At 41.7% G+C, this 27623-nt stretch overlaps 14 protein-coding genes across 14 annotated transcripts; 9 read left to right on the plus strand and 5 right to left on the minus strand.

Annotated features, from left to right (window-relative positions):
- Nucleotides 1-34: 34 nt before the first annotated feature.
- Nucleotides 35-684, minus strand: PAS_chr4_0155 (Hypothetical protein; the record flags this gene model as incomplete). The annotated part of the gene is made up of 2 exons (XM_002493514.1): nt 35-568; nt 625-684. 2 exons carry the CDS (start codon nt 682-684, stop codon nt 35-37), a joined length of 594 nt encoding a protein of 197 aa, XP_002493559.1.
- Nucleotides 685-941: 257 nt separating this feature from the next.
- Nucleotides 942-2528, plus strand: PAS_chr4_0156 (Ubiquitin-protein ligase; the record flags this gene model as incomplete). Its single annotated transcript, XM_002493515.1, has 1 exon — nt 942-2528. One exon carries the CDS (start codon nt 942-944, stop codon nt 2526-2528), a length of 1587 nt encoding a protein of 528 aa, XP_002493560.1.
- A 79-nt stretch (nt 2529-2607) lies between these two features.
- Nucleotides 2608-3006, minus strand: PAS_chr4_0157 (Histone variant H2AZ, exchanged for histone H2A in nucleosomes by the SWR1 complex; the record flags this gene model as incomplete). The annotated part of the gene is made up of 1 exon (XM_002493516.1): nt 2608-3006. One exon carries the CDS (start codon nt 3004-3006, stop codon nt 2608-2610), a length of 399 nt encoding a protein of 132 aa, XP_002493561.1.
- Nucleotides 3007-3249: 243 nt separating this feature from the next.
- Nucleotides 3250-4965, minus strand: PAS_chr4_0158 (Tetradecameric mitochondrial chaperonin; the record flags this gene model as incomplete). The annotated part of the gene is made up of 1 exon (XM_002493517.1): nt 3250-4965. The coding sequence occupies one exon, from the start codon at nt 4963-4965 to the stop codon at nt 3250-3252; it is 1716 nt and encodes a 571-aa protein (XP_002493562.1).
- Nucleotides 4966-5588: 623 nt separating this feature from the next.
- On the plus strand, nt 5589-7328 carry PAS_chr4_0159 (uncharacterized protein; the record flags this gene model as incomplete). The annotated part of the gene is made up of 1 exon (XM_002493518.1): nt 5589-7328. The coding sequence occupies one exon, from the start codon at nt 5589-5591 to the stop codon at nt 7326-7328; it is 1740 nt and encodes a 579-aa protein (XP_002493563.1).
- A 115-nt stretch (nt 7329-7443) lies between these two features.
- Nucleotides 7444-10185, plus strand: PAS_chr4_0160 (Kinesin-related motor protein required for mitotic spindle assembly and chromosome segregation; the record flags this gene model as incomplete). The annotated part of the gene is made up of 1 exon (XM_002493519.1): nt 7444-10185. The coding sequence occupies one exon, from the start codon at nt 7444-7446 to the stop codon at nt 10183-10185; it is 2742 nt and encodes a 913-aa protein (XP_002493564.1).
- Nucleotides 10186-10387: 202 nt separating this feature from the next.
- On the plus strand, nt 10388-10885 carry PAS_chr4_0161 (Hypothetical protein; the record flags this gene model as incomplete). Its single annotated transcript, XM_002493520.1, has 1 exon — nt 10388-10885. The coding sequence occupies one exon, from the start codon at nt 10388-10390 to the stop codon at nt 10883-10885; it is 498 nt and encodes a 165-aa protein (XP_002493565.1).
- A 448-nt stretch (nt 10886-11333) lies between these two features.
- PAS_chr4_0162 (Hypothetical protein) lies at nt 11334-12242 on the plus strand (the record flags this gene model as incomplete). The annotated part of the gene is made up of 1 exon (XM_002493521.1): nt 11334-12242. One exon carries the CDS (start codon nt 11334-11336, stop codon nt 12240-12242), a length of 909 nt encoding a protein of 302 aa, XP_002493566.1.
- Nucleotides 12243-12300: 58 nt separating this feature from the next.
- PAS_chr4_0921 (uncharacterized protein) lies at nt 12301-14547 on the minus strand (the record flags this gene model as incomplete). The annotated part of the gene is made up of 1 exon (XM_002493522.1): nt 12301-14547. One exon carries the CDS (start codon nt 14545-14547, stop codon nt 12301-12303), a length of 2247 nt encoding a protein of 748 aa, XP_002493567.1.
- Nucleotides 14548-14672: 125 nt separating this feature from the next.
- Nucleotides 14673-18944, minus strand: PAS_chr4_0163 (Abundant subunit of the nuclear pore complex (NPC); the record flags this gene model as incomplete). Its single annotated transcript, XM_002493523.1, has 1 exon — nt 14673-18944. One exon carries the CDS (start codon nt 18942-18944, stop codon nt 14673-14675), a length of 4272 nt encoding a protein of 1423 aa, XP_002493568.1.
- Nucleotides 18945-20249: 1305 nt separating this feature from the next.
- PAS_chr4_0164 (Hypothetical protein) lies at nt 20250-20504 on the plus strand (the record flags this gene model as incomplete). Its single annotated transcript, XM_002493524.1, has 2 exons — nt 20250-20277; nt 20341-20504. The coding sequence occupies 2 exons, from the start codon at nt 20250-20252 to the stop codon at nt 20502-20504; spliced, it is 192 nt and encodes a 63-aa protein (XP_002493569.1).
- A 218-nt stretch (nt 20505-20722) lies between these two features.
- On the plus strand, nt 20723-21385 carry PAS_chr4_0165 (GTPase, Ras-like GTP binding protein involved in the secretory pathway; the record flags this gene model as incomplete). The annotated part of the gene is made up of 2 exons (XM_002493525.1): nt 20723-20768; nt 20820-21385. The coding sequence occupies 2 exons, from the start codon at nt 20723-20725 to the stop codon at nt 21383-21385; spliced, it is 612 nt and encodes a 203-aa protein (XP_002493570.1).
- Nucleotides 21386-22098: 713 nt separating this feature from the next.
- PAS_chr4_0166 (Putative transcription factor containing a C2H2 zinc finger) lies at nt 22099-23442 on the plus strand (the record flags this gene model as incomplete). Its single annotated transcript, XM_002493526.1, has 1 exon — nt 22099-23442. One exon carries the CDS (start codon nt 22099-22101, stop codon nt 23440-23442), a length of 1344 nt encoding a protein of 447 aa, XP_002493571.1.
- A 211-nt stretch (nt 23443-23653) lies between these two features.
- PAS_chr4_0167 (UDP-glucose:sterol glucosyltransferase (Sterol 3-beta-glucosyltransferase)) lies at nt 23654-27289 on the plus strand (the record flags this gene model as incomplete). Its single annotated transcript, XM_002493527.1, has 1 exon — nt 23654-27289. One exon carries the CDS (start codon nt 23654-23656, stop codon nt 27287-27289), a length of 3636 nt encoding a protein of 1211 aa, XP_002493572.1.
- Between the last annotated feature and the right edge of the window lie 334 nt (nt 27290-27623).

Consider the following 27623-nt stretch of genomic DNA (forward strand, 5'->3'; position numbering starts at 1 on the left):
ATGTACAACTTGAGGGTGCTATGTAATTTTAATTTTATGAACTTTTTGACTCTTCTCTGATATTATCATCTTTAACTGGAAATCTCTTCTCTTTATCTTGCTGCTTGACCGGTGGGTTTAGTCTGCTGATCGCATCTTCCCTTGTAGGAAGACTGTGAGATTCATCAACATTAGGCTCAAGTTTTAAGATGCTAGGCTTCAACTCCTGTGGAGGTTTGTAATCATCTAGCTTCATGTTATATTCTTCCATTTTCCGTTTTAGATACTCAATTTCATGCTGAAGTGTTGAGATATCGTCAGCCACATTTTCTCTTCGGGCTGCCTCTTTCTTCCGTTGCCGTTGACTTTCGAATAAAATGAGAGATCCGGCTACAGAAAACAGGACAAACTCAGAGAGAAAGTTAGCTCCATTCTCAACAGCTTTGGCATCGTTCAACGGTCGTATGGTTACGTCGTGGCCCATGATACGCATCCTCAATTTGGAGTCCCATTGATGTAAAGACTGTGCCACTAAGATGCACGTTTTCTTGAATTTAGGATGCTCTTTCGCCTGCAGTTTTATGGCGCTCTATCAAAGACTGTATTAGTATAATGGAGCTGGAATTAACAGAAAAGGAAACTTACAGCCATTGGTTTTGAGACCGTCCTTATGAATAAGGAGGTAAGCTTTAAGGTAATACTCATCAATAGAGTGGAAGCTTATTTACATTGGCAGATGTAGCACGACATGGCACCAGCGCGACAGATGCCTCAACAGAGCCTCCTCTTCCAAGGTGAGAAATCTTAACATACAACCAAACCTCCGAGCTCGAAAAGTCAATCTGCCTTCCACTGACCCCCTCAAGCTTCCAACTCATCCGTATCGCGCGCACGCTACCGTCGATCCAAACCGAACAGGACAGCAACTCCGCAAATAATACCTCATACATTTCACTACGTGTATGATATCCATATTTTGGCTTCGGATCCTGTACTACTCTTTTAGCACAGCGGGACTCGCTGTCCTGCTGTCTCTGATCCAGACTTATCCCAATTGGTACTCGTTTGCAGTCGCCATAGGTACTAACTCTTACATGTTCCTTGTGTTGGCCAACTTTGTTATAGCATGGCATTTCATTCTAACGGAAATCAGCATCAAGATTTTCTTTGGAAGGCTGCGGACCTTGGAGGCTAATCATGTTTTTGAGCGGTCTTGGGCTTCGTTGGTTGGACTCATTATGATCCTCTTATCTTTTCAAGCAGATAACTCGTTGATAATGCTATTATTAGTGGTCAACTCATTTAACCTCAAATGCTTCGGATGGATGCTAGTGGATCGTATAGAGTACAAGATTCAAAGATCAGATACTGTGAAGCAACTATTGGCCTCTAAGGAATTTGTAGCCTTGAATGGATGTTTGGGTCTAGCTGGCCTGATGACATCCGTATGTGACCGAAGCTCTTTAGATAGTGATAATGGAGAAGTATACCTTCTATTCGCTATGGAGTATACGTCGACATTTTTGAATCTTTTAAAGAGCTATGCATCACTAGTACTGAACTCTGTGGAAATGACCAGAATTCGTCTAGGGATTGACCAGGAAGAATGGGAAAGCAAGACTTTCTACATGAAAGTCACTAAGTTAATTCTCTCGGTTCTCAAGTTTGTTCTGCTATTGGCAGTAGTCTGGGGAATAATGTCGTTCTACCACGTTCCTATCTCTTTGGTAAGAGATCTTTACGTCTCAGCCGTTTCTCTTTTGCATCAGGTGCGAGAATTACGTGCCCATTTACGTACGTTTAGTGAACTGAATGTGAAACTAAGCGATGCCACTGTGCAGGATCTTGCTGAGCATGATGTGTGCATAGTGTGTCATGAAGAGATGGATGAAAGCAAAATTGGCACAGGGGATAGGAACACGCCCAAAAAGTTGAACTGTAGCCACATCATCCACTTGAGTTGCTTGAAGAAATGGATAGACATATCACAAACCTGTCCCATGTGTAGGGCTCCAGTATTCTCAGACAACTCTCGAAGTCAAAATGTGAACACCGATGTAGCGGGACCTCTTCCCGATAACAATCCGCCTCCGGCCATTGCTGTTGCTCAAGGAACCCGAGACGATCCAACCCCAACGATACCCTCAAATTCAAATAATATGGCAGATATCTACCGCTCAAGTCCTATTTTGAACCAGATACCCAGAGACGCTTTTCGAACAGAAAGACGAGAAATCCCAGGTCGTTCGATTTTGGAAAACGACGACAACAGCTGGTTCCAATTCCCACTGCAGTCCAATTCCGATAATTCCTTCAAGGTGATACTGAATAGTCAGGATTATCTGCGGTTCGGAACGGATCTTGGTACTACGCAAGCTCGGCCCTCTCCACACATTGTATCATCCGAGGATCAAGGGATATCCTCATCAAGCGAAAGAAATACAGACGTAAACACAGAAACCTATCAGATTATTCAGAATCAAGCTCAAACAATTGCCAATCTTCAGCAGAGAATACATCTGCTAGAGCAGCGGCTCAACTCTCAGTAAGGCCATCACAGAATATACACAACGCACGGAACAAAAATAATAATATCTTACACTAATATCGACATACGCCAGAAGCAAGCTAGTGCTTCTTCTTATTCTCCACCTTGAGCAGAAGCACCTTATTGATATGAGGCAAGACACCACCATAGGCAATGGTGGCCTTGATTAACGTGTCCAACTCTTCATCTCCCCTGATGGCTAATTGCAAATGACGGGGTGTAATACGTTTCAACTTCAAATCTTTTGCAGCGTTACCGGCCAATTCCAATACTTCGGCTGTCAGATACTCCAACACAGCAGCAAGATAGATAGCAGCCTTAGCTCCCACCCTGATTTTGTTCTGAGCGTTGCGCTTGAGAAATCTCTTGATTCTACCAACTGGGAACTGCAATCCAGCTCTTGCGGAATGGGACTGTGACCTGATTCCCCCGTCTTTAGCTCCTGATTTGCCTTTACCTCCGTGTACTTTTCCTGACATTTGTTTACGTGAGAAGAAGAAAATAAAAACAAGCGCGGGGGCAACTATTAGTAGTAGTGGTGTGCGCAGTTGGGACCAAAGTGCGAAGATGAAATATTCGCGCCCTTCGGGGATTACAATCTTTGGTGCAAGGAATATACGTAATCAGACAGATTTACTTAGTAAAGATTATTTTCACTATCGATCATACACTCATATTGATAGATTTCACGCTATTTACAGAAACCGGGTTGTAGACTCAACCTAGAACATACCCGGCATACCGCCCATGCCGCCAGCTGGAGGACCGCCGGCTGGTGGTCCCTTAGGTTCTGGGGCATCAACGATAGCACATTCGGTGGTGGCCAAGAGTGAAGCGACACTGGAGGCGTCAACCAGACCGTTGCGAACCACCTTGAAAGGATCAATAATACCAGCATCCAACATGTTCACGTATTCTCCCTTGGAAGAGTCGTAACCCTTGTTGAAATCTTCTCCAAAGTCATCCAGGATCTTGCCGACGACCACAGCACCTTCTTCACCAGCATTCTCAACAATACGCTTAGCTGGGCCACGGATAGCCTTCTTGATGATTTCGACTCCTAGTTGTTGGTCAAAGTTAGAACCCTTGACACTGTCCAGGATACGGGAAGCCTTCAGAAGAGCAGTTCCACCACCTGGCAAGATACCTTCCTCAACAGCAGCACGAGTAGCGTTCAAAGCATCGTCGTAGCGGTCCTTCTTCTCACCAACCTCAACCTCGGAAGCTCCACCAACACGGATAACGGCAACACCTCCAGAAAGTTTAGCAAGACGTTCAAGCAGCTTCTCTCTTTCGTATTCACCGGTGCTTGGGTCTTCGACAGCACCACGAATTTGTTCACATCTCTGCTGGATAGCATCAGTTGAACCCTCACCGTTGAGTACAACAGTGTCTTCCTTGGTGATGGTGATAGATCCAGCAGTACCCAATAGTTCGATGCTGGCATTTTCTGGCTTCAAGTCCAGCTCTTCAGTGAAAACAGATCCACCGGTGAGAATGGCAACATCACCTAGAATGTTCTTTCTGTTGTCTCCGAAACCAGGAGCCTTAACAGCACAGACTTGGACTTGACCACGAAGCTTGTTCAAAATACAGGCTGCAAGGGCCTCACCGTCAATGTCTTCCGCAACGATCAGTAAAGGACGGCGAGACTTAGAGGATAGTTCCAATGAAGGGAGGACATCCTGCAAAGAAGAGATCTTCTTCTCACTCAACAAGATCAATGGGTTCTCAAACTCAACCTTTCCTGACTTTGCATCAGTAATAAAGTATGGAGAGATGTAACCACGATCGAAACGCATACCTTCAGTGACTTCCAGCTCGTCCTCCAAAGTCTTACCCTCTTTAACGGTGATAACACCCTCCTTACCGACCTTCTCCATGGCAGAGGCCAATAATTCACCAATGTGAGAATCTCCGTTGGCAGAGATAGTTGCCACCTGGGCAATTTCTTCAGAGGTTGTGATCTCCTTCTTGTTCTTTTGCAAGAAGTCAACTACAGCCTCAACAGCAGCCTGAGAACCACGTCTAAGGTCCATTGGATTACAACCAGCAGCCACATTCTTGACGGACTCAGTGAAGATGGTACGCCCCAGAACGGTAGCCGAAGTAGTACCATCACCGGCAGACTCATTGGTCTTGGAGGCGACATCCTGCAACAGCTTGGCACCCAAGTTTTCGAACTTGTCCTCTAGGGTGATAGCCTTGGCAACGGTAACACCATCCTTAGTGATCTTAGGGCCACCAAAAGGTTGCTCAATTAGAACATTACGACCCTTTGGTCCAAGTGTAACTGAGACAGCATCAGCCAATGTCTCAACACCTTTCAAAAGTGCGGCCCGGCCTTCAACACCGAACTTGATTTCTTTGTGAGCGATAGTACGAGCTAGAGAAATAGCAGATTTCTTTAGCTGTGGACGACAGGCCAATCTATACATCGTGGATATTCTTAATTGTAAGGAAAAGTTTTACCTTTTTTCCAGGAAGTGAAGTTTCCTTTATATACGTTCGCTCACTCAAAAATTTCCAGAGAATTCCATGGTGTTAGGATGTATATATACGGGCCCGAGTCTGGGGAGTGATGGAGATGTGGGTATTTTGTCCAGGTTTGTAGGTTAGAACAGTACAATTGGACTTGAATAGAAAGGCTTTGGACTAGGCCAGTGACTAATTTGTGGCTATCCTCAGCTGGAGGTGATTTCTGATCAAACGGGAATATGTGGAGAAGGAGAATACTGGAGATGAGATGGGGGAATCGCGGATTCGCAGGCACACTTCCTTTCCGGGGTTGAAGAAAGGATTGTTAGTACGATAAATAGAGTTAATGGGTGGTGCAGTACTTTAATGGCTTAGGTAGCGTACGTCAGATAGAAGTTCAATTCATGTAAAGTCGGTTCTTGAAATTTCCTAAGCAGGTGTCTCTTTTGCTCTGTTGGCATGAAGTTAGCCTCCCTCCAGAGTCATCTTGGAAGGAAGTTTCTTCGCGCTCCCGGTATCAGAATATCACTAAAGTACTCTGCTAGACATCAAATACTCCACACTACTTTACTTAGGTCACCGAATGTCCACCCTATTTCCAGGGTTTGTGCCCATAACGGCCATGTTTTATGCGGTGTTCCATCCTACAGAGGGAACAAAAGTGGTTCATCAGGTGCCCAGTGGATCCATGGTTCCAACAGATGCGCAGGACTCATCAAGCGCAGACGAACCGTTGTTTCACTTTGACTCGATTAAGAATTTTATTATCCCGAAACCTCAACTCTGCGATAGGCTGATTTCTTTCAAAGTAGACCAATTTCGGGTCGTAGGATTTCCAGTCAACATTTATGGGTCTCATTATGCAAGAAATTCCTTCAGCTTCAATTTCTGTTTTGTCTTCCCTTATGATAGAGATATTACCCCGTATAAAGGAAATATAAAACGTTTGGGTAAAATGTTTCGGGCACTAGAAGAGCAAAGTCGAATCCTCTCCAAGAAATCAGGCGAGAATTCTGGTGAAATCTTCTTCAAAGACAAGGAAAGTTCCGATTACCTACAACAACAACATTCTAATCCCTTATTTCAAGTCAATCAAGGCATAACGGAAGATACAAAATATTTAAGAACAGTGAACCCAAATGTGGAGCTACAAGACATTAGGGTAGGAGGTCACAAACTAAGTCTAAACTCTATCGAATCATTGATTCAGCAGATTTACCAGGATCTTAATAACTATTCTGAATGTCTTATCCCGATTGATGCTTCAAACTCTGTTGATATAAAACTCTTTCCTGTGTTACCATCACCGGCTGATATCCTTCCTTCTGATGTTCCCGTACCGACCATGAAGCTAGATTCCATGGTAGACTTGAATTGGGATCCTACCATGATCAAAATCTTACCGTTCATCAACGGTATAAACCCTGTTTGCCGAATTTCACAGTTGGCTGATGCAGACTATTATCTGACTAAAACTTGTATCCAGCACCTACTGTATTACCAGTGTCTGAATATGGTTTCAATATTCCAATTCTCAAACACTTATGCCCCAACACCAAATGTTAGATTATTCCTGACGCACCCAACCATGGCTGCGGAATGTCAAGAGTATGTCTTATCTGAAGATGTGTCATTCTCAGAGCTTCCCATGCATACACCATCACCATTACGAAATGAAGAAGAAGATTATTTCCATCGACCTTCATCTCATTCCCAATCTGCTTCAGCTGCTTCAGAAAAACAAGTTCGTATTGTCGTCCCATCTCAATCTAGCCTTTTCACGCTCTATTCCTCTCTTCATCAGGGCCATACTATAAAAGAATGGTATATTCATCATCAACGGCATTTGCGCAACATAGACCTAAGGAGGTTTTTACTTTTTGGGGTGTTGAAAGGTATCATATATCACGTTAGAGCCATCCCAGTGTTGCATACCTCTCACTTAGCCCTAGGCAGTTCTGCCATTGATGAAGATCCAGCGCAGGAAAACCTCGTTGCAGAAGAACCGACAAGTTCTAGCCAACCTGCTTTCAAAGGCCTGAGAAGCTACCAGCTCAACGAGGATATCAGCGAAAGTGTACTCACTGTGAATTCAGGGAAGGTTCGTTTTAGAGGATCTGCTGGCCAAGCAGACTTGTTTCAAGAAAAGCCCAACTTCAAGAAAATTTCTCAAAAATCACGTCAAAAACAACAACTCTTTAGACATATGCAAAAATCCAGAGATTTTGACTATATTTGCACCGAATTGGCGTCTAGCAGGAGTGAAGTCGAAAGCCTGTTGGATGAATACTTTGGCAGTGAGTGGGGGCTTCTGCTCTGCTGATGTAATCACTTTTTTTTTTGTTTTCGTATATTTGTTTTGAAGGCACACACTACCATCACAATACGTGAATTCCTATCGTCAAGTACATACTCATTGACGCGTACGGGATACATCAATGGAAAGCCAGGATGAGTCGATCACGGTAGTGGTTCGATGCAGAGGTCGATCTTCAAAAGAAGTTCAGTTGAAACAACCCATTATAGTGGATGTTCCTTCGGAGTTTGACTCTGATAGTGTCACTCGAACCGTCAGTGTAAATACGTCTCACGACTCAAGTTTGTCATCTCAAATAACGTCCACCAAAAGCTATACAGTTGACCAATCATTTGGACCAGCGGTGGACCAAGAAATGGTTTTTCAGAGTGTGGCAGAGCCCTTATTTGAGGAGTTTATCCGAGGTTATAATTGTACAATATTTGCATATGGCCAAACAGGAACGGGGAAGACCCATACAATGTGTGGAGACGGTAGGGAAATTGAAGGGTCTTTGTCACCAGATGCTGGAATTATTCCACGTTTATTGTTCAAGCTCTTTGATGCGTTAAATCAAAAGAATATTGATTTTGTTGTGAAATGTTCTTTCGTGGAGTTATACAATGAAGAGTTGAAAGATCTTCTAGGAAATATCAACAGTTCTAAATCTCGTCTTAGAATATATGAGCAACGAGACGGTAGCAAGCCGCTGATTAAAATCGACGGTCTCGAAGAGAGACATATCCAGGATGCTCATCAAGGAATGAAATTATTACAAAAAGGGATCAGACAAAGAAAGACAGCATCTACAAAGCTTAATGAAATGTCTAGTAGATCTCACACCATATTCACAGTAACGCTTTGGCAGAAACTCCCAAATGATGTGGACGATAAGTATTCAGTAGCCAAGATGAATCTTGTGGATCTGGCTGGATCCGAAAATATCCATAGGTCAGGCGCTGTGAATGCGCGTGCGAGAGAAGCCGGAGTCATCAATCAAAGCCTTTTAACTCTTGGAAGGGTAATTAATTCGCTAGTCGATAAAGCTTCTTATATCCCTTACCGAGAGTCTAAGCTCACTAGATTATTGCAGGACTCATTGGGAGGGAAAACAAAAACAGTGTTGATAGCTAATATCTCACCTACCAGAGCCGACCATCACGAAACCATTAGCACACTGGAATACGCTGCCAAGGCAAAGAACATTTGTAATGCTGTTCAAGTTGGAGGATTTGTCAGTAAGAATCTGCTTTTAAAGGATTTGGCCAGCGAAATCACTCGACTAAAGTTGGACTTGATCGCAACTAGATCCAAAGAGGGCGTCTTTCTAGATGACTCTAACTATAATCAACTTATTTCAGAACAAGAAAATCTCAAAACTGAGGTCCGTGAACTGCAGATAAGCAACCGTGCTCTCCGGTTAAAATTGGAGAATACGTCCAACACATTGAAAAAGGAAAAAGAGTACCACAGTAAAATAGAACAAGAGCTCACAGCTTACAAAAATTCTAATATAACGATACAGAATTCGTTGAAGGAACGAAATAACCAATTAATTGACATTTCCTTAATAACGAATAATATAGCCCAAACTGCTGAAAAGGATTTGAAGCAGGTGAAATCATTTCAGGAACTAGTTGCCAGACAACTGAAACACAGGACACTCCAAGAGCTACAAGCTAGTTTGAATCATTTAATGAGAAAGAATAATGCCAAAGATATTACTATCGACGAGGATACCGGAATGCTAAGAGTTTTATTGAAGGATTTTGAGAGCATGCTTCAAAATACTTTATTAGGAATGACTAAAGATGTAATAGAGCCATCAGTGAACACAAAAGCTACTGTTTCTGAGTTGAGATCTCACCTCCAAGACTTGGGTCAACTACTGAGGAGTCAGGTGGATGATAATCTGAGTATGATTTCTAGTTTAGAACAACAAACACGCTCAATCTCCAGATACATCGAGAAGGGAATGTTCAAAAACAAGGATCAAATTGTAGAGAACTGTTTGTCACAATTGAAGGCAGATATAGAAAGGGAAACGTTAAAGTTTCAGGAGGTTATGTTCAGCAAAGTTAGAGACAGTGTAAGCTCTGCAACGAAGACACTGGCATCATCTGAGACTAATGAAATTACCAAGATCTACCAAAGCTGGATAGGTTCAACTTCGGATGCAGTAATGAACCGGAAATCGCGTGAAGACGAATTTAGAAAGTCATTTGAAATTTCTGAAGCTACGACTGAACAGAAATTATCTGAAATTGATGAAAGAACCACAAATGGGGCCGAGTCTTTGAGAGAGCATCAAGAGAACTTGCTACAAAAGAGCTACCTTTTATCATCTAATGGGCCAGTCTGTCGTGCTGTTGACCAGATTGATATCAAATTCAATACGGTAGGAAACTGTCGAACCCATCTGCATGATAAGCTGCATTCAGTATATGAGCAACTGTCTCACTATACACATCAAGTGAATCAAGTTGTCAATCAGAACCGAGATGATGAAAGTAGCAGACTTGAAGTAGAAAGGTTTTTGAGATCGTTTAAAGCAGTACTGAAAAGTTCTGGATTAGAAGAGGATTTCAAGATGCGTCAAAGGGAAACAGAGGCCACGGTAGGGGAGATTCAACAATTGTCAGTGAGGGAATTGAATCTAGATCAAGATCCTGATTCGAGTGGGTCAGCCAATCCAACCACTAGGGTGCAAGTTCTAACTCCTAGGAAAAATTCCCTGCACACACCAGGAGTTGGTAGCAGCACCCCACAGGGCTTGAAGAGGCCCAGATCCAATGAAGATAAAGAGAATACTCTCCTTGCATCTCCCAAACACCCCCGAATATTCGGAGATGGAGCGTCCCTATTGGGAAATCAGGAAAAGTAGCTGCAGCACGCACACTACCTTTTCCGAAAGGAGGAGAAGGAGAGATTTCTGGGGAAAAAAATCAACAGTTACGTGGGTGGGGTTACCCAGCACTCGCGCACAGATTTCTGTGCTGAAATAAAATCCTGAACGATTTCATTACACTAGTTCCCAGGAATATTCCGTATTTTTGAGTAACTGCCAAATATTTTAGCTTGAAGACATGGTGGTGGACGACGCTTTTCACCAGCAACTAGAGGAGATCGATCGCATTATTCTGTGCAATAGATATGCTCAGATTAATCGGCAATATCGCAAGGGTCAGAATGTTTACTATCAGAAGATCCTCAACCAACAGAAACTGTACCAGGGACGTTCTTCGCCACAAGTAGTATCATTCAAGCCACTTTCACCAGAACTGCCTTCTGCTAGAGCTTCTAATAGCAACGGGCCAACGTTTGCTGGCTCTAGCCAACAACGTCACGTCGCTACCTCACCATTAACCCCAATAAATAGCCAACAATTTCCAGTCGTTACGAATGGCAGTACACCAGCAGAAACTGGTATGATTGGTAGCGGTAATTTGGAAGGGTCAAGCTCTACTAGCTCAACCTTGTTGGGTCTTAACTATAAGCATCCTAAGGGTGGATACGGTGATATGAATATGGACTACGGGGTATCTAAGAATATCTGGGGAAGTGACACTTCGGTTTGGGGTTAGCAAGGTTGATTTTTTTTCATGGTTTGTGTTTGGTTCGTTGTTGTTTTTTTTTTAAATTTGCATGAGAAAGAAAGTAAAGATACGGTCAGTTAGGATGTATTGAGGCTCTCTTTCGTTAAGAGAAAAGGAAACGAGAAAAAGAAAGTAAAGGAAGGAAAAAGAGAAGGGAATAATCCAACAGGTACTAAATGGTCTTTTGGTACTGCAAGAACGTAAATATTTCATACACGTTTTTCAGGGTTGGATATCAAACGTTGTTGGTTGGTTGGACTTGATAGAATTAATTAATATTTATTATTTCGGCTTTATTTTGTTGTAATATATATAAGTATATATATTATATATTAATTCTAGGTATCGCGGTAAAGTGACACTTTGATCTCCAAATTTAAAGTGCCTTTTTCTACTTGGCCCTCCTTCTCCCACCTTCGACCGGCTCAGATCACTGATGGAGAGCAGATTCGTTATCCAGTTTCGTAACTCTTCAGCGGAGACACTGGTGGACGGGGGAAATTCAGTTGTCTACTCTAGAAACTCTTCTAATGGGAGTAACTGTCCTATCATAACTCATCAAACTACGTCTACCCCTACATCCAAGTCGTCCAGAAGTACTACTATATTGAATGATTCAGCTTATAAATCTGAGTTGCCTCCTCCGCCACTTGTGTATGCCAATGAAAAGGCAATATTATTGCATTTTGCGCGGCTGTTCGCCCTGCGCCATGGATACCAGTTGGTGATCAACAAGAATGATAAACGAAGAGTTATAATGCTCTGCTCCAAACATGGAAACTATCGACATTCAAGTAAAAAGACTTCATGTGAAGGGCAAAGTGTGATAAGGGGTGTAAATGGACTCAAGAGACAGGCCAAATGTGATTGTCTTTTCCGGGCTGAGCTTCAATTTAAGTCTAGGAAAAATCTCTGGTTGTTAAAACCTATTTACATGAAACATAATCACTCTTCAAAGTTAACCCTTCCAATAATTAGAGGCAAATCAGATAATGCTTCGCAACCCTCCAGACTCGACGATTTCTGTTCTGATAAAAATCACTTGAATTGTTTCTTCGATGCTTCCCGGGATTCAGGCTTGGATTTGGCTTCCTCTGACCCATTTAAATTCCCCTATAGTAGGGAGCTCGATGGAATACGCGTTCTATCTTCTGATTTACCTACACCTCCTGTCAATACCGAAGAGCCTATCTTAGATGACCTTACAGTGTCTGTTTCGGCACATCTGAAAAGAGCTTTAGATGCCATGAATTATACTCCAAAAGAACACTTTCTGGACCAGCGATCTAATAACTCATTTGATGAACCTCCTACCAAGAAACCAGATTTGAAATCCGAGTTTTAGTCTAACATAATTCGAGCCGTTGGGTTTTTTGCATTTCAACATCTCTTTTATAGGAAGGTCATAGACGCTCCAGCTCAACTCCACTTTTTTCAACCAACTCAATAATATCCACTCTTGAGAAGATACCCACTAACTGGTTTTTTGAATCACAAAATATAGCAATAGAGGTGGACATTTTTTGAAAAAAATCGTAACAAGTGAGAAGATCCATCTCCGGAGGCAATATCAACAAATTGGTTTCTAAAATACCCTCTAAAGAGTAGTCGGATGATGAAGGATTTAACGTCACTGCAGTACTCCGATCCACTCCTTCAATATCCAACAATTTGTCTAATTCCAATTGCAACTCATAGGAGGAAATATAGCCTATGAATTTTCCCCCTTCCTTTTCCAATACTGGGAAACCGGACACATTTGCACTTTCCAAAATATCGCAAATATCATTTACTGTAACGAACTTGTCTTTGCATATAACAAACAACTGGTTTGTTGGCTTGAAGAGTCTATGACATGGAATTCTTGTCAGGTCTGGGTTCACAAACTCCTCAATCCCAGGGCGTAAATATGGGTAATCATTCAATTTCAGCCAAAGCTCATAAGACGATTTTCCTGATAGAATCGAGTTTGTCAGAATACTGAATAGTACTCCGATCATTACAGGTAGGACATAAGTCAGTGCTCCTGTGACCTCCATCATTATGGCAATGACGGTGATTGTCATTCGAGTGACCCCGGTGAGAAATGATGCTGCCCCGATCACTGCGTACGAACCAGGAGAGATACATTGACCCTCCGAGTTACAATTCATGAATATGTCCAGGGAAGGATATCTTAACTGGTAGTATTTCAATATTGTTCCGAATAACCTCCCAACTAGAGCTCCGATTGTTAACGATGGCAATAATATCCCACCCGGAATGTTTCCTCCTACAGTATACGCAGAGAGTAGCATTCCTTGACAAAATGTAGACAGAAGGACTAAGCACAGTTTCCATGGGAACTCCAAATTATCAGATTGTAAAGTAGAGGCACCACAAAGGACTCCATATTTTGATTTTGAGCAATCGGTGAATAGAGCAGACGTCATCTCAGTTAAAGTCAACCCACTGAACGAATTTCCGTAGGATAACAATACGGTTATCAAACAAACAGCAAGTACATCTAATAATTGAGCCTGCCTAGAGCCCATGAATTTTACAACTCTGAATCTCTGGAGCCGTATGTTTAACTGATTGAATAAGACACCTAGAAATCCACCCAAACAACCGAGAAATATGAAAGGAATTAATTCAACATTCAGCCAATTTTTATCCTCAGTGACAACAAACAAATTACCTGTTATGATGTCATCAAAAGGGTGCAATGCCTTCATCACTGTCACAGCAATAGTGGAACTCACAAACCCGGGCCACATCAATGAATGTATGCCTATGGAGCCTGAAAACTGCTCGAAGACGAATAGAATTCCTCCAATGGGAGAATTGAATGCTAGCGCAATTCCTGCTGCTGTAGTAGCGGCTATCAACTCTCTTTTCAGAGCTTGATTCTGAGAATGCAGATTGGGAATTTTTGTTAGAAAAAAATTGCAGATTCCGGCTGAGATGTGAACCAAAGGACCATCTTTTCCAGCCCATATACCGGCTGCCACAACCATGATGATTCCAAAAATCTTACTCAGAACAACTTCAATATTCAAAAAACCATTGATAATTAGCCCATTCAAAATGATTTTCAACTCTGCGATTCCACTGTGCGCGGAAAAAGAGTATTTGGTGGTTATCAGAACAGCCATGGTTGCAAAGATCCCACTAAGCACTAAGCAGATGACTAAATTTCCAATACCATGGAAAACAGTATCAGAATTCATGAATGTGAAAATTGTTTGGGACCAACCCTTCCACTGACCCTCTTCACAGTTGCTCCTGATGGTGACTAAATGTCCGCTGCAGTATCCGTATTTTTTATCGTGTAGCCATAGTGAGAGAAAGTCAATAAGAACAACTAATACCCCCATCGTGACACTTGAAATACCTAACACCACCCATTTACTCTTGGGAATATACATTTGTAGTAATGGTGATCCATTCTTAGTAACTGTTTCTTTGACATGCTTAGCCAATTCATATTCGTAAATCCAATCGATGAAAGTTTTGTTTCTGTATCGCTTTCTAGTACTTCTCGATGTCTTTGAAGTAGTGGTTGACTCTATCGTTGAATCTTCAATACTATTGTCCAGGCTGTCATTGTAAGTTAAAACAGGTATCTTCTGAGTACGGATATCCAGATCCGTGTCATTCAATCGCATTGTACCATCAACCTGTCCAAATGTTGAAGTTTCAAAGAGTGAAAGGACAACTTGAACCCTACTAAGATGAGATGATTGAGTTCTCGAAATGATTAGATAATCAGTTAAGTAGATAGTATGTACGTCTAAATGGGAATACCGGTGGTACGAATGTAATTGTAGATAGGATCGGTATCGACTTGATAATCTGTCATGCTCAATATCTGATCAGATGAGACAATGTCACGCAACCTTCTATCCGTTTTGTACCAATTCTTAATCAAATAAATCATTTCAGATTTCAGGAACTTTGTGAATCCTTCAAAAGGTTCAAAGGTGGTGCTTTCGACCATTTCCTTTAGCGTGTAGTACAATTTATCGTAAGTCACGCCCGACTTCAGAAATATATCAACTAGTATTCCGACCGGTGTACTCTCTGAGGGTTGTGACTGATTGATGAATTTGGCTAACAGACGAAACAAGTCCGGCACCGGAAAAACAGTTTCAGTATCACTGAGCTTTCGACCGACCGAGACAAAAAGATTGGACACAACTGTGTAGAACGACTCGTTCGGTCTATTTTTAATATAATCAGTGTGCCACTTGTTTAGTAGTAATTCCCATTGGGATAAGACATCGTCTGTGTTTCTATGGTCTGAAATACGGAACACTATCAGAGCCAGTTCATAATAACCCAGAGGGTTGATGAAATCATTGAAAAGCTCACTGATCGTCAGGATTTTACCATCCAGGTCTTCCTTGGCTTTACTTTTTGATTCTTCAGTTCCTCTCTCGTCAGAAATTATAGTTTGCAAAAGGATTTCTTGTATATTGGATACTGCAATCAAATCGGCAATGAAAGTTGACATTTCAATCATCTCCTGTCTTACACTTGGAGGACAGACGCAGTTGCAGAAACCGTTAGCTTGAGAGAGATATTGCACGCGATCAGATAAGCTGATGGTGAAATCGCTATTAGCCAAGTCATATAAGATTTTGGCCGCTGCGTAGTAGTTCTCATGTTTGGAATGGAAAGCAACCAATAACTTGGCCATTTGAAGATCTTTGACGGCACATTCCTGAAGAAAGCCCAAAATGTAGGGAGTCTCAATATCTAGCAATCTCTCACCAACACCTTGTTCGATAAACCACTTATAAAACTCATAGTGAAACAATTTGTCCTGATAAGCGAAACAGGTCGCATAACTTGTATCCCTTAGCTGAGTAAACTCAGTAATTAAGTCTCCATTTTGAGTAATGAACTGGTTTTCTTCGCTTTGGAATCTGCTTTCAGTATCATTGATAAGCTGGACACTCTCTACAGCCTTAGTATCAATATCAACCAGAATGTCGAAGACATACTTGTAGAACATGTGTCTCTTCTCATAATCTTTCTCCTTGGAAGAATTTGTTAGCAACTTATCGGTATTGTAGTAATCTGAGCTGTAAGCGTCCGATGTCGTGGTGTTGGGAGAAGCATTGGCCATATTTAATAGGAACTCTATTGCTCCACTATAATAGTTGACTTCCAACATGATCTCCACAGCTTCCTTGATAGTATCAAAACTGACCAAGTTGTTAGCCTGCTTCAGCAGGTCCACAGAGGCCTGAAGATGTTTTACCTTAAGATTCGGATCTCTCTTGCTTATGTCTTTGGCACGTTTCAAGGTCTCAAAGGCTTTGAAGATTAGAACGTCACTAGTTGAGCAAAATGAACCACATCTCTCTTGGAGGTTCTTGATTATGAGGTCCACCGAGATTCCGCGGACAATGTTTCTGTTGATGATAGAGAACAAAATTTCTTTCAACAATTTTTGAGTTTGCTCCTCGGTATTGTCTATGAACTGGCTAAATGTCAAAGAGCTTAGATCAGCCTGATCCTGTACTGACATGAATCTGACCAAGTCTTTGAAATTGCCATTTTTTGAGGACTCACTTTCTTCGATCAAGAAAAGCAGAAACGACAAACCTTCTTTCATAGTGTTTAGTAACTGGAAAATCGCTCTAAAGCCTATATGCTCGGCTTGGCTGCAAACTTCAAAGTCTCTGTCACGGAAATTATTCTCATAATTGAAAGTTGGTGGTAAGGCGCCTGGAATAGATCTCTTGTTCTTTTCTAAAAAATCAAGAATAATTAACAATGAGGACAGTAAATACTCAATAGTATTTCTGGATATTGTTAATCCGGAAAGGATAATACGATCTTCAATTTTTTTGACAGATCCATCTTCAATAAAGCCGTTCGAATCAAAATTAATTTCCGGTACTAATTTGAATATTTCTTTAGACCAAATATCTCTAAACATTCTCGAGATCAAGAGAATCACAGCATAAAACCTATCGCTGAGTTCCACATTATCAACCACGGGGGTTAGGTTTTTGTTCAGCGAGGCATTTTGTCCACCACAAATGAAAAGCTGGGTCGCTTTATTTTTGTTGTCCTCAGACTTACCAAATCGACAAGAGAGGTATAGAGTGGTAGAACATGCTTCTCGGGACCCATACTTTTCAGCAAAAGCTTTAAATGTGTTATCATTTAAGCTGTCTTCTAGTATCAAGTCTGGTGTCCTGTATCTGTAGATGTGAATTCCTGTGTTAGTTAAAACAGCAACCTCTAACGGGTCTTTTGTGTATTGGGAAGCAAACTGATTGTAATACCCAGCAGGAGTTTCAGTAGCATTAAATGTAGGTGTTAATTGAATGATATCATGGATCAGTCCATAACTGTCCAGAAATTCAAAATCTTCAACATAAGAATTGTTCTTCTTCAAAACCCCGTAATCAGGGGTCGATACAAACAACCGGTCAGTGTTTTCAGATTTGAGTCTCAGAATACCGAAAAAAATATTCGGAGAAATTATCTCACAGTTTTTCAAGCCTGTTAACAACTCAGATACTGATTGGGCTTGTCCTAATTGAAGAGCAGTGACATTCAGGAACGAGGCAGTGTTGCCATAGATATTCTCAGATAACTTGGATGATTCATTGGAATTGATTGCCAACGACGAATCTTTTCCTTGCTTTGCCTTCTCATCAGATACTTTTTGGAAGAACTTATGATCAGGAGGGGGAAGTTTAAGATGACTAGCAATCAAAGCAAGTCCATCTCCCAAATTAGCTGACCCATTAATGAAAATACGTGAACCTGTATTTGTTATTGCAATCAAGAATAATGAGCTACTTTCAAGATTTGTCACCGGGAAGATTTTCAATAGTTTGAAGTTTTTAGTCTGTGGGGTGAGATTCGATAAACCATAGGTAGTACTCAGATCCTTCAATAAATCCATTGGACCTTTAGTAGTAGGATGAGACAAGGAGACGGTACCCGAGCTCAGAACCTTTATGCGATATGCTCTAACGACTGATCGAGTGGATAATGTGTATAAAATGGATCGAGACTGGTCAATCTGCATTTGCGAAATGCTTTCTCTCTCATTGCTAGTTGAGGTTTCAGAATCTGAAGTTCCAAAGATATTCAAACCTGGGACCTTATTGAAAGTGGGGACAACAGTAGAAAGGCTGTTTCTTGTAAGACATTCTTTATTGCACTTCTTGTGAAACCATTCTTCGTTGTTGGAATAGGAAAGTTTCCAAACGTTTACACTGTCACCTTTACCACAAAAGAAAATATCGTGGGTCTTCTCAAAAGTCTCAAAATGATCGACGATTAGACCCTGAGTAGAAACTGACATTCCAGTGTTGAAAATCTCCAGTTTATCCTTGATAGCATTATACTCAACTGCGAAAATGTAGATATCTATAGGAGTGGATACCAGTAACAAATAATTGACGCTATCCACGAACACATTAGGTTTAGGCTCAATGAGTTTTACAGTCAGGATACTGTGGCGAATTTCATCAATTGTGAAGTAGTCTTGTGTAGCAGACTTGAAGTTGAATATGATCAACTTGTTGTCTACGGTAAGCCAGGCCTTGCCAATCTGTTGAAATATCCCCATGTTGGTGATACATTCAGTGCTATTGTACTCTTCAAACAATCTGTCAGGAAAATTCAATATACTAGACTTTTCAAAACGGGAAAATGGACCCAATCCCAATGGTGGCTGAAAATTATAGTTGTCGATAGCGTACTTGGATATGGCATCACTAAGGACCACTGTGTTGTTATCTTTAGAGATAGCCGAATGGATGGCGTTCGTTCCAATTTTCAAAGGGGTGGATGTTGTAAGTTTGATATCATTATTTTCTTTTGACGTATCTATCTTAGAATCGGTGCCGTTCATTTGGGGATATGAGGGCATTTTTAACATCCTTAAAGGAGTTGGTTTACGAATCCCATTTTGGACAATTCTCCTAACGGCAGCCTTTTTCTGTAACTCCGATCTTTCCAGCTTCACATCATCATTGGCCGTTGTTGTTTTCTTGGACCAAAGAACCTGGCCGAAATGATCTGGCATGTTCTAGATGCTTAGGTGCTCTTGGGAGGAAGATTGTTTTGAAGATGTTGAAAGAGAATGAACTGGAGAGAAGAGAAGAGAGAATCGCGAAAAAGATGAAAAATAATTTAATCAGACATTCCCTATTTGGTAATAAGGTGTCAGCTAGAATTGAGGTTCATGGTTCGCTTTAGTGGTGTGTTTCTGAATAGACAAGATGGATACCAAAACGCAAAAAGGTTGACCACTGTTGTACTTGAGTTCAATGGACTATGATTCAATCATTGTAAGTGTTTTCAAATCATTGAAAACGAATAGTTTTGTTTAAATGGAAGAGACCCCTTATAAAGTATGCTTCGGTCGTATGGTGTGGGGAGTTGAAATTTGACTGTTTCAGTTGTTCACCTGCGGCTTCTGAAAAACAGGAGATTTGCAAGGCACCGCAAAGAGGCTGTTGCGCGTGGTAATTATCATCAGATTTGATATTTTCTTGGCCGGGACTATTGGCACCTGGTACCTTGCTTAATCTAAAGCAATTTGAAAAGGGCAGGCAGCCAAAAACACGCTCCCTGCTTTAATAACATGTGTCTTGCTTAAGTTGAGAAAAAAAACGACATCACCCTTAACGATGCAGATGGGGGCTACTCAACCGATTGGAAATTAATTGACTGTAATAGGTTTATTGATTTTGCCGAGGCAAACCACGGATATGCGAGTGAGATAAGACATGCATCTACCTACAGATTTGAAATTTCTATGATGCACGACCGACCACAATTTTTTCTCCCTATTGTTCGTATTGTCTCTGGCAGGAATCCATTTTCTGCCGCCATTTCACTGATACAACCATTTGAAAAGAAACCTCCACGCGCAGAAATGTTCAACTGTAAACCTAGCCAGACCATAGCTATTTCTATGAACAGGTGTTTTTGGTAGGTGTGGCTGCTCTGTGCAGATAATTTCTCGATTTCAGTTTAATCTAAAGAAATGCATGGCCCCAGCCTTACCCAAAGAAATGGGATTTTTCATGCACAGAAATACTTAGCAGAGTGCATTTGTTTATTGTACAATAATTCGTGACCGCCGTTGCAAGTGAACTTTGTAGAGGTCAGATGATCAAAAATTGTTCTTTGACGTCAAGGTGCATGGGAATGAAACAGAAAGAAAATACGGATTTAGTATTGTCGAGATCTCTTGTTTCTTATTTCGCGTCTTCACCTATAGGCACTGAAAACCTTTCGATAATGAGTGATGCACGTCCTACTACTTTTCGGCTTGAAAGATTTCGGAATTGAACTCAACTACCCATTACTACACAAATTAATAATGTCTCGTCAGGGAGGAAAGGCTAAGCGTAGGTAGAATAAATTTCTTTTTTTTTCTGATTTGAGAAGAGCAGAACTAACGCATTTGTCAGCACTAAAGAAACCAAAGAAGAAGACCCAGGAGTTTGATGAAGAGGATTTAGCCTTCAAGGCAAAGATGAAAGCAGATGCTGCTGCTAAGAAAGCGATGGCCGAGAAAGCATCAAAGGGAGGACCTCTGATTGGTGGAGGTATTAAGAAGAGCGGAAAGAAATAAGTATATACTAAAATGAGTACGTTTTAAGTTCTATTATGAGTGCCCCTTTTTTAAAGGATAGCAGCAGCCTTGAAAGGTACGATCTCGAACTGTCGTACCGTACCTGGTAGGGATAGTCCTCCAACCGTCTTTCGATGTTCCTTCGCGAGCTTTGTGTTCCCTCTCGCAATTTACAACACAATATCGTACCAACTGCCCTGATTTTGTAAAGATCAAACATGGCTCTAACTAAATATAAAATAGTGTTCTTAGGCGATCAAGGTGGTATGTATTTGGTAGTCTTTGCCTTACGAAAGATGTATTAACCAGAATTAGTGGGAAAAACTTCCCTAATTACAAGATTCATGTACGACACGTTTAATGATCACTATGCCGCCACTGTTGGAATAGACTTTCTTTCGAAAACTTTGTACCTAGATGATAAGACGGTGAGACTACAGTTGTGGGACACGGCAGGCCAGGAAAGGTTTAGGTCGCTTGTCCCCTCATATATCCGAGATAGCAATGTTGCAATCATAGTTTATGACACAACCAGTAAGAGTTCATTCCAATCAGTTGATAAGTGGTGTGACGACGTACGCAATGAGAGAGGAGAGAATGTAATTATATGTCTTGTTGCAAACAAAGCTGATTTAGCTGATCAACGCGTGATTAGCACTGAAGATGGCGAGAAGAAAGCGACTGGGTTGAAAGTCGATTTATTTATCGAGACGAGTACCAAGAAAGGGTATAATGTAAAGAATCTGTTCCGTAAAGTTGCCAAAACTCTACTGGAGCAAGATGGGAGCCCAGGCCAGGATCCAAAAATAGATAACGATGGTGTTGAAATGATCGATCTAGCAGAGGCAAATGTGGAAAACGAAAGTCAATGTCAATGTTAGGAAATTGCATTCATTGTAGTAGAATATTATGTAACGTTCTGGAGGGGTAGAATTAAAAGATAACAATAGACCACCCAATACCGTAGAGTCATGCTTGCGCCTTCTTTCACAGTCCAATGCTGGCTTAGGACCTCTGCTTCTTTTCTCCGAACCGAAAGATGATCATTCTATGCGTACATTAATAGAGTAAACGTTCGGATTAATTTCATGTGCATGGCAGGTGCCCTGACTCTTATACAATAGTCCAAAAATAACGAGTCGTAATTGAAAAAATTTTCAATGGTTTTAATGCTCTATGACATCAGCATAAATCGAGAGCATCCCTGGCTTTATTCGCTGCATAATTGTCACATAGTTGAGGCCACAAGATTTGCATAAAATGCAGTCGCGTACTTCTACCGAGCCGTACAAACTTCGCCGACGGGGATACTCTGTGGCGATCAAAGCGGGATGCGGAGAATTAAAAATTATGCACGCATCAGCAGCTGCAAACGTCGAAAACAGGGAGAACCGCGATTCTCAACTCCCACTCCATTAGGGCATTCAAGTTCTAATACCAATTCCTCACAAAAAATTTCCCCTGTCCATCAACATATAAATATTCATCAAGGCCCATCAGTGTACTTTTTACTCCTCACCAGTTTCAACAGTTTTTGTTTCCCATTCCCCTCCCCCTCTCACCCTCATTCACTTTCCATTGGACATCCCTTCCCATGACATCTCCCTCCCCACCCAATAACAAAGATTTCAACAAAACAAACAAGAAACGTTCCAATAGATCTGGTAGCCGGACGTTTGTCTGCACAGGTTATCCCAACTGCAGCATGTCCTTTACACGGTCTGAGCATCTGGCACGACATATTCGCAAGCATACAGGTGAGCGTCCGTTTAAATGTGAATATTGTGCCCGAAAGTTTTCTCGTATGGACAATCTTCGCCAACACAAACAGACAGTGCATGCTTACGAAAACTTTGTCATCTCCTATCCAGGAAGGCTAGGTGATATGCAAATTCAGGAGGAGTCTTCTGCGCCATTGGTAAATGAGGTTTCAGGCCCATCGCATCGCAAGGCCGAACTTCCTAAAGCCGCGTCCGAGGGGCTAATTCCCCATAGTTCAATGCCTCGCTCTCCACCAATGGCGGCCAGTAAGTCGGAAAGTTATCTCTCGTTGCCCAATTCGGGGCCTAACCGAATGCTGCTCTCTGATCATTCACAAATTCCCCATGGAAAGCAACATGAGAATCACGCACTCCCCTCTCTCAATCCCCAACAACCAATTCAACACAGACCTGCCAATTTTTACACGACCAATCACCCCCAAATCCAGCCCTCCAATCAACAGCAAGATGTTCAAAACAGCACTGTTCATGGTTTCACGAATTCATCCCAACCCCAGGGTTTACCCAGATTCCCAAACGTAAGTTTCCTTCAAGGTGCATCGAATCATCAGGAATTACCAAATCCTGGACCCGTGCCCTCTCCACATCCAACAAATGAAAACAAGAACAAGCCACAGCTTCAGCATAACAGTACATCTTCCAGTTCATCAATGAATTTTCAGCCGTTACAGTTTCGTCCGATGAGCTATCGACCGAAACCACTCTCTTCGCCTCTTCCTCCCAACAATAACAGCAAAAACACACCTGGAAACCTACTTGGTGCCCCGTTGTCATCTCTCCCGTTATCTCAATCTCAATCTCAATCACAATCCCCTTTCTACTCCTCTCCTCAACAACATAGCACAGGTTTTGTTCCATCGTCTTTAAGGCGACCAGGCACGATCAATGAAAATGCATCTCCGTCTTCGAAGGGGTCCCCATCACAAGCAATATCCGTCCCCCAAACTCCCATTTCTACCACGTCCTCATCAACTGCATCTTCTGTCGGGTCTACCCATACTAGGTTCTGGCTTAACAGTGTCCTTAACAATAATGATCCCGTGGCAGAACCAGACTACGGAAACCAAAATGGTTCACCCAGCCCTACAAGTACTTCGTCTTCCACATCGACCTTGGAGTCCACAAAATGTAACATAGATTCGCTGCTCAACGAGTAACCTTGTATAATAAGTTTTTGTTAGATTTTCGTCTATTCATACATGTTTCCTTTATCTCATTTCTTCTGTGAAATTCACCCCCTAGCTAGGATACTTTGTAACATCTGACATCTTGCGGTTCAGTTGAAAACGCTTAAACTATACATCTCTACCTAATCTATAAGAGTTCCCCCACAGCCCTCGTTCAACTTCTCTTATCTTCCTCTAACCAATGTCACAACTCAGACCCAGAGATTCCAGTGCTGGGAAATCTTCTTCCCCTCGAAGGACAGATAGAAATCCTGAATCTATCGACGTCAACTCTAAGGGGGGTTCTGAAGGGATGACTTCCGGCCTTGTCCCAGGTACAGCACCTCATAAGGAAGATGAAACTGAAGCAGAGGATGATATTGACTGTGGAAGGTTAATTACCTCCAAGTCGCTGGCTACCATGCTGACAACGGCGAGCATGTATGCCGGGGTGTCCCAATTGGATGATGATGCTATTGAGAGCAGCGCTCTCGATGAGCCAATTCCATATGTTCCATACGAAGAGGATGCTGAAAGCGTAATGTCAGAATCTACTGTTGGTGTTGACACAGTCAGAGACACAGACTCTTCAGAACAAATAAATCCAGAAATTGATGGCCTGGTTGCTTTGAGAAAGAAACAACAACACACCCTTTCCAAGTTTGAACTCTCTGTTGTTCGGAAACGATGTTCCCAACTGAGTCTGGCTGGCTCCAGTTCAGGTTCGACGCGCAGGAACAGTTTCACTTTAGACAATAATGAAACTACGAGAGCTGTGAAACTCTGCGAAAAACTGAAAACCACCTTTGATTTGTCTGACGATGACGAGTTTGTGAATGATTACCCTTGTTGGCTGTTGCATGAAGTCTTCCTTCAAGGTCACATCTACATCACATCTAGATACCTGTTATACTTTGCATTTCTTCCGAAAAGAGACTCCACTGTGACCATGTCTGGTGCCTTGTCCATCAGAAGCTCCACAACTATGAGATTTTCTGTCCGACGCTGGGCTGTATTGAAGGGTAACTACTTTCGTCTATACGCCAATTCCACAGAACGGTATTTTCCTTCACTTAATATTGATTTGCGTTTCTTGTTGAAAGTAGAATTGTCAAATCCTAACCTTGAGGAAAATAAGCCTACCGTTTTCAAGTTAATCACAGAAGCACGTACTCATTATTTTCAAGCAGATTCCCTAGACAATGCTAGATCTTGGGTAACTGATCTCAGAAAACATATATTTACAGCCAAGAATAGCGGTGGTCATGTCACCATCAAAGTACCGCTGGAGAACATACTGGATTTATCAATTGAGACACTTTTTGAAGCATCTCAAACTTTGAAACTTAAAGTCTTGGAAAGTGAAGAATCTTATGCTATTGACGACTACTATTTTATGTTTTTCAACAACGGAGACCAGGTTCTAGATAGCATTCGGCAATCCATGAAAGCCCTAGGGATCGAACTTACAGATTCTGATAGTTCTGAAAGTGATAGTGATGTCTCTGGCTCAGAAACTAATGGTCGATCAACTCATCGAAAATCAAAGCTTTCTCGTTCCTTGAGTGTGTTAACACCTATTCCGAGGGGCATTGGAAGTATTTATAAGCCAATCAAAAGTTCAGCTAGTGGCATCATAGGGGCTATCAAAAAGCCGCAGAAATCAGCTACACGTCCTTTTTCGTCAGTAGTAGAAACAGTTGTTCCGAATGACAATGACTCCGAGTTGAAACAAGATCATGCCGGGGACGCTCCAAAGGATTCAGAAGAACCTTCTACCAAGCCAAGTAATTGGAGTGCAAAATCTCTGGTCCAAGGGTTCTTGAGTACTACTTCTTCTATCAGTCAAAGTATGCTCTTTGCTTCCCCTATGCATTACAACAATCAGCTATTTATTGAGCGAGGTGAAGAGGACCCTTATTTTGTTACCAATAAAGAGGAAAGAGAAGTTGCACAGTCCAGATTTCGAAAGCATTTTTCCCTTCCTGATTCAGAGGAGCTACTGGCTAGTTACTTCTGCCATTTTCAAAAAAATATACCTGTATACGGCAAAGTATACCTAGGAACAACTTGCATTTGCTACAGATCTTTATTTCCCGGCACAAACACAACTATGATACTTCCATACTCCGATATTGAGAATGTTTATAATTTGAAGGGCTTTAGATTCGGGTACTCTGGGCTTGTCATTGTTATACGTGCGCACGAGGAATTATTTTTTGAATTCGGTTCTAACGAAAGCCGGGATGATTGTGACCTGTTCCTGCTAAAGCAATTAGATTTTACAAAATCACATAAGAATGCTCATTCAGAACAAAAGAGGAAACGCAATGATAGTATTAAACTAGCAGAATCTGTCCAACTTGCCGACGCAAGACTCAGGTATTTTGAAACTCGAATAGAGTCTGATATAGGCAGGGAGGTTCCCATAATACTGGAGGAAAACCAGTATTCTACGTCAGAAATTAGATCAAAGAGGAGGTACAAATTTGTGCTATTAACTATTGGTTCTCGAGGAGATGTACAACCCTATATATCTTTGGCGAAAGGTTTACTTGCAGAGAATCACAAAGTCAAGATTGTGACCCATGAAGAGTTCAAACCTTGGGTAGAAAGTTATGGTATCGAATTCGCAACAATTGCAGGTAACCCAGCGGAGCTTATGTCATTGATGGTAACTCATAAGTCATTAAGTGTAGGGTTTTTGAAAGAGGCTAAAGAAAAATTCACTGGCTGGATTGGAGAGTTATTGCAAAGCTCGTGGGACGCATGTCAGGATGCTGATGTGCTTATCGAATCGCCTTCCGCAATGGCAGGTATCCATATCGCAGAGAAGTTACAAATTCCCTATTTCCGTGCTTTTACAATGCCATGGACACGAACTAGAGCGTATCCACATGCATTTGTGGTCCCAGAACAGAAAAGAGGAGGTTCTTACAATTATCTCACGCATATAATATTTGAGAATGTCTTTTGGAAAGGTATTTCAGGAGAGGTGAATAAATGGCGTGAGCAAGTCTTAATGCTTCCAAAGACCAATTTGGAGAGATTGGAACAAAACAAGGTACCATTCCTGTACAATGTGTCTCCCACGGTTTTTCCACCATCTATGGACTTTCCTCATTGGGTTAAGGTAGTTGGATATTGGTTTTTGGATGAGGGGGAGGCAGATAGTTATGATCCTCCTAAGCCATTGCTGGAGTTCATGGAGAAGGCTAAGACTGATGGTAAGAAATTGGTATACATTGGATTTGGATCCATTGTAGTTAGTGATCCCAAACAACTGACTGAGGCTGTAATCGACGCGGTGCTCAGTGCTGATGTGAGGTGTATTCTAAATAAAGGCTGGTCAGATAGGTTAGGTAAGCAGACGGGAGTGGAGGTTGAACTACCTGAAGAGATTTACAATTCAGGAAACGTTCCTCACGATTGGTTGTTTGGCAAAATCGACGCGTCCGTTCATCATGGTGGATCTGGAACAACAGGTGCAACACTCCGCGCTGGAATCCCCACCATCATCAAACCATTTTTTGGAGATCAATTCTTTTATGCCAACAGAGTAGAAGATATTGGAGTGGGTATAGGGCTGAGAAAGTTAAACAGTAAGTCACTTTCCAAAGCTATCAAAGAGGTAACTACAAACACTCGTATCATAGAAAAGGCTAAAGAAATTGGAAAGCAGATCCAGTCAGAAAACGGTGTCTCTGCAGCCATTCGTTGCCTCTACCAGGAGATGGAATACGCCAAGAAACTTTCCAAGAGCAAGCAGAAATACTGGGACAACCAGAGCGAAGATATTAGCGACGACAGCGTAAGCGGATCATGGTTTGAAGTGTAAATTTTGTGTAGCTTTCTTTTTTTTTTTTCAACTGTTCTAAGACTTATTCGGAGATGGCAGTAAGCATACAGAAGCAACTGGTAAGTAAGTAAGTAACTTTTCTTTTTCTGCTAGAAAACGGCGGGCGCGCTCACCATGGTAAAACCACCTTCCAGGCTAAACGTCTTCCTCCCAGAAAGTCTCCCCACAATTTCCCGACAAGTGAATCTAACCCTCGAAATGCCCCCAAAGGGTATAGAAAAAGAAATATACCCTGATAAGTCACTCTTTAACTTTTATTCTTCTCAAATGAGCTATTATCAAACTTCAAACTCTTATTCCCCGTTGGAATCGT

Source organism: Komagataella phaffii, chromosome 4 (assembly GCF_000027005.1).
Source record: "Komagataella phaffii GS115 chromosome 4, complete sequence".
NCBI classification, from domain to species: domain Eukaryota; kingdom Fungi; phylum Ascomycota; class Pichiomycetes; order Pichiales; family Pichiaceae; genus Komagataella; species Komagataella phaffii.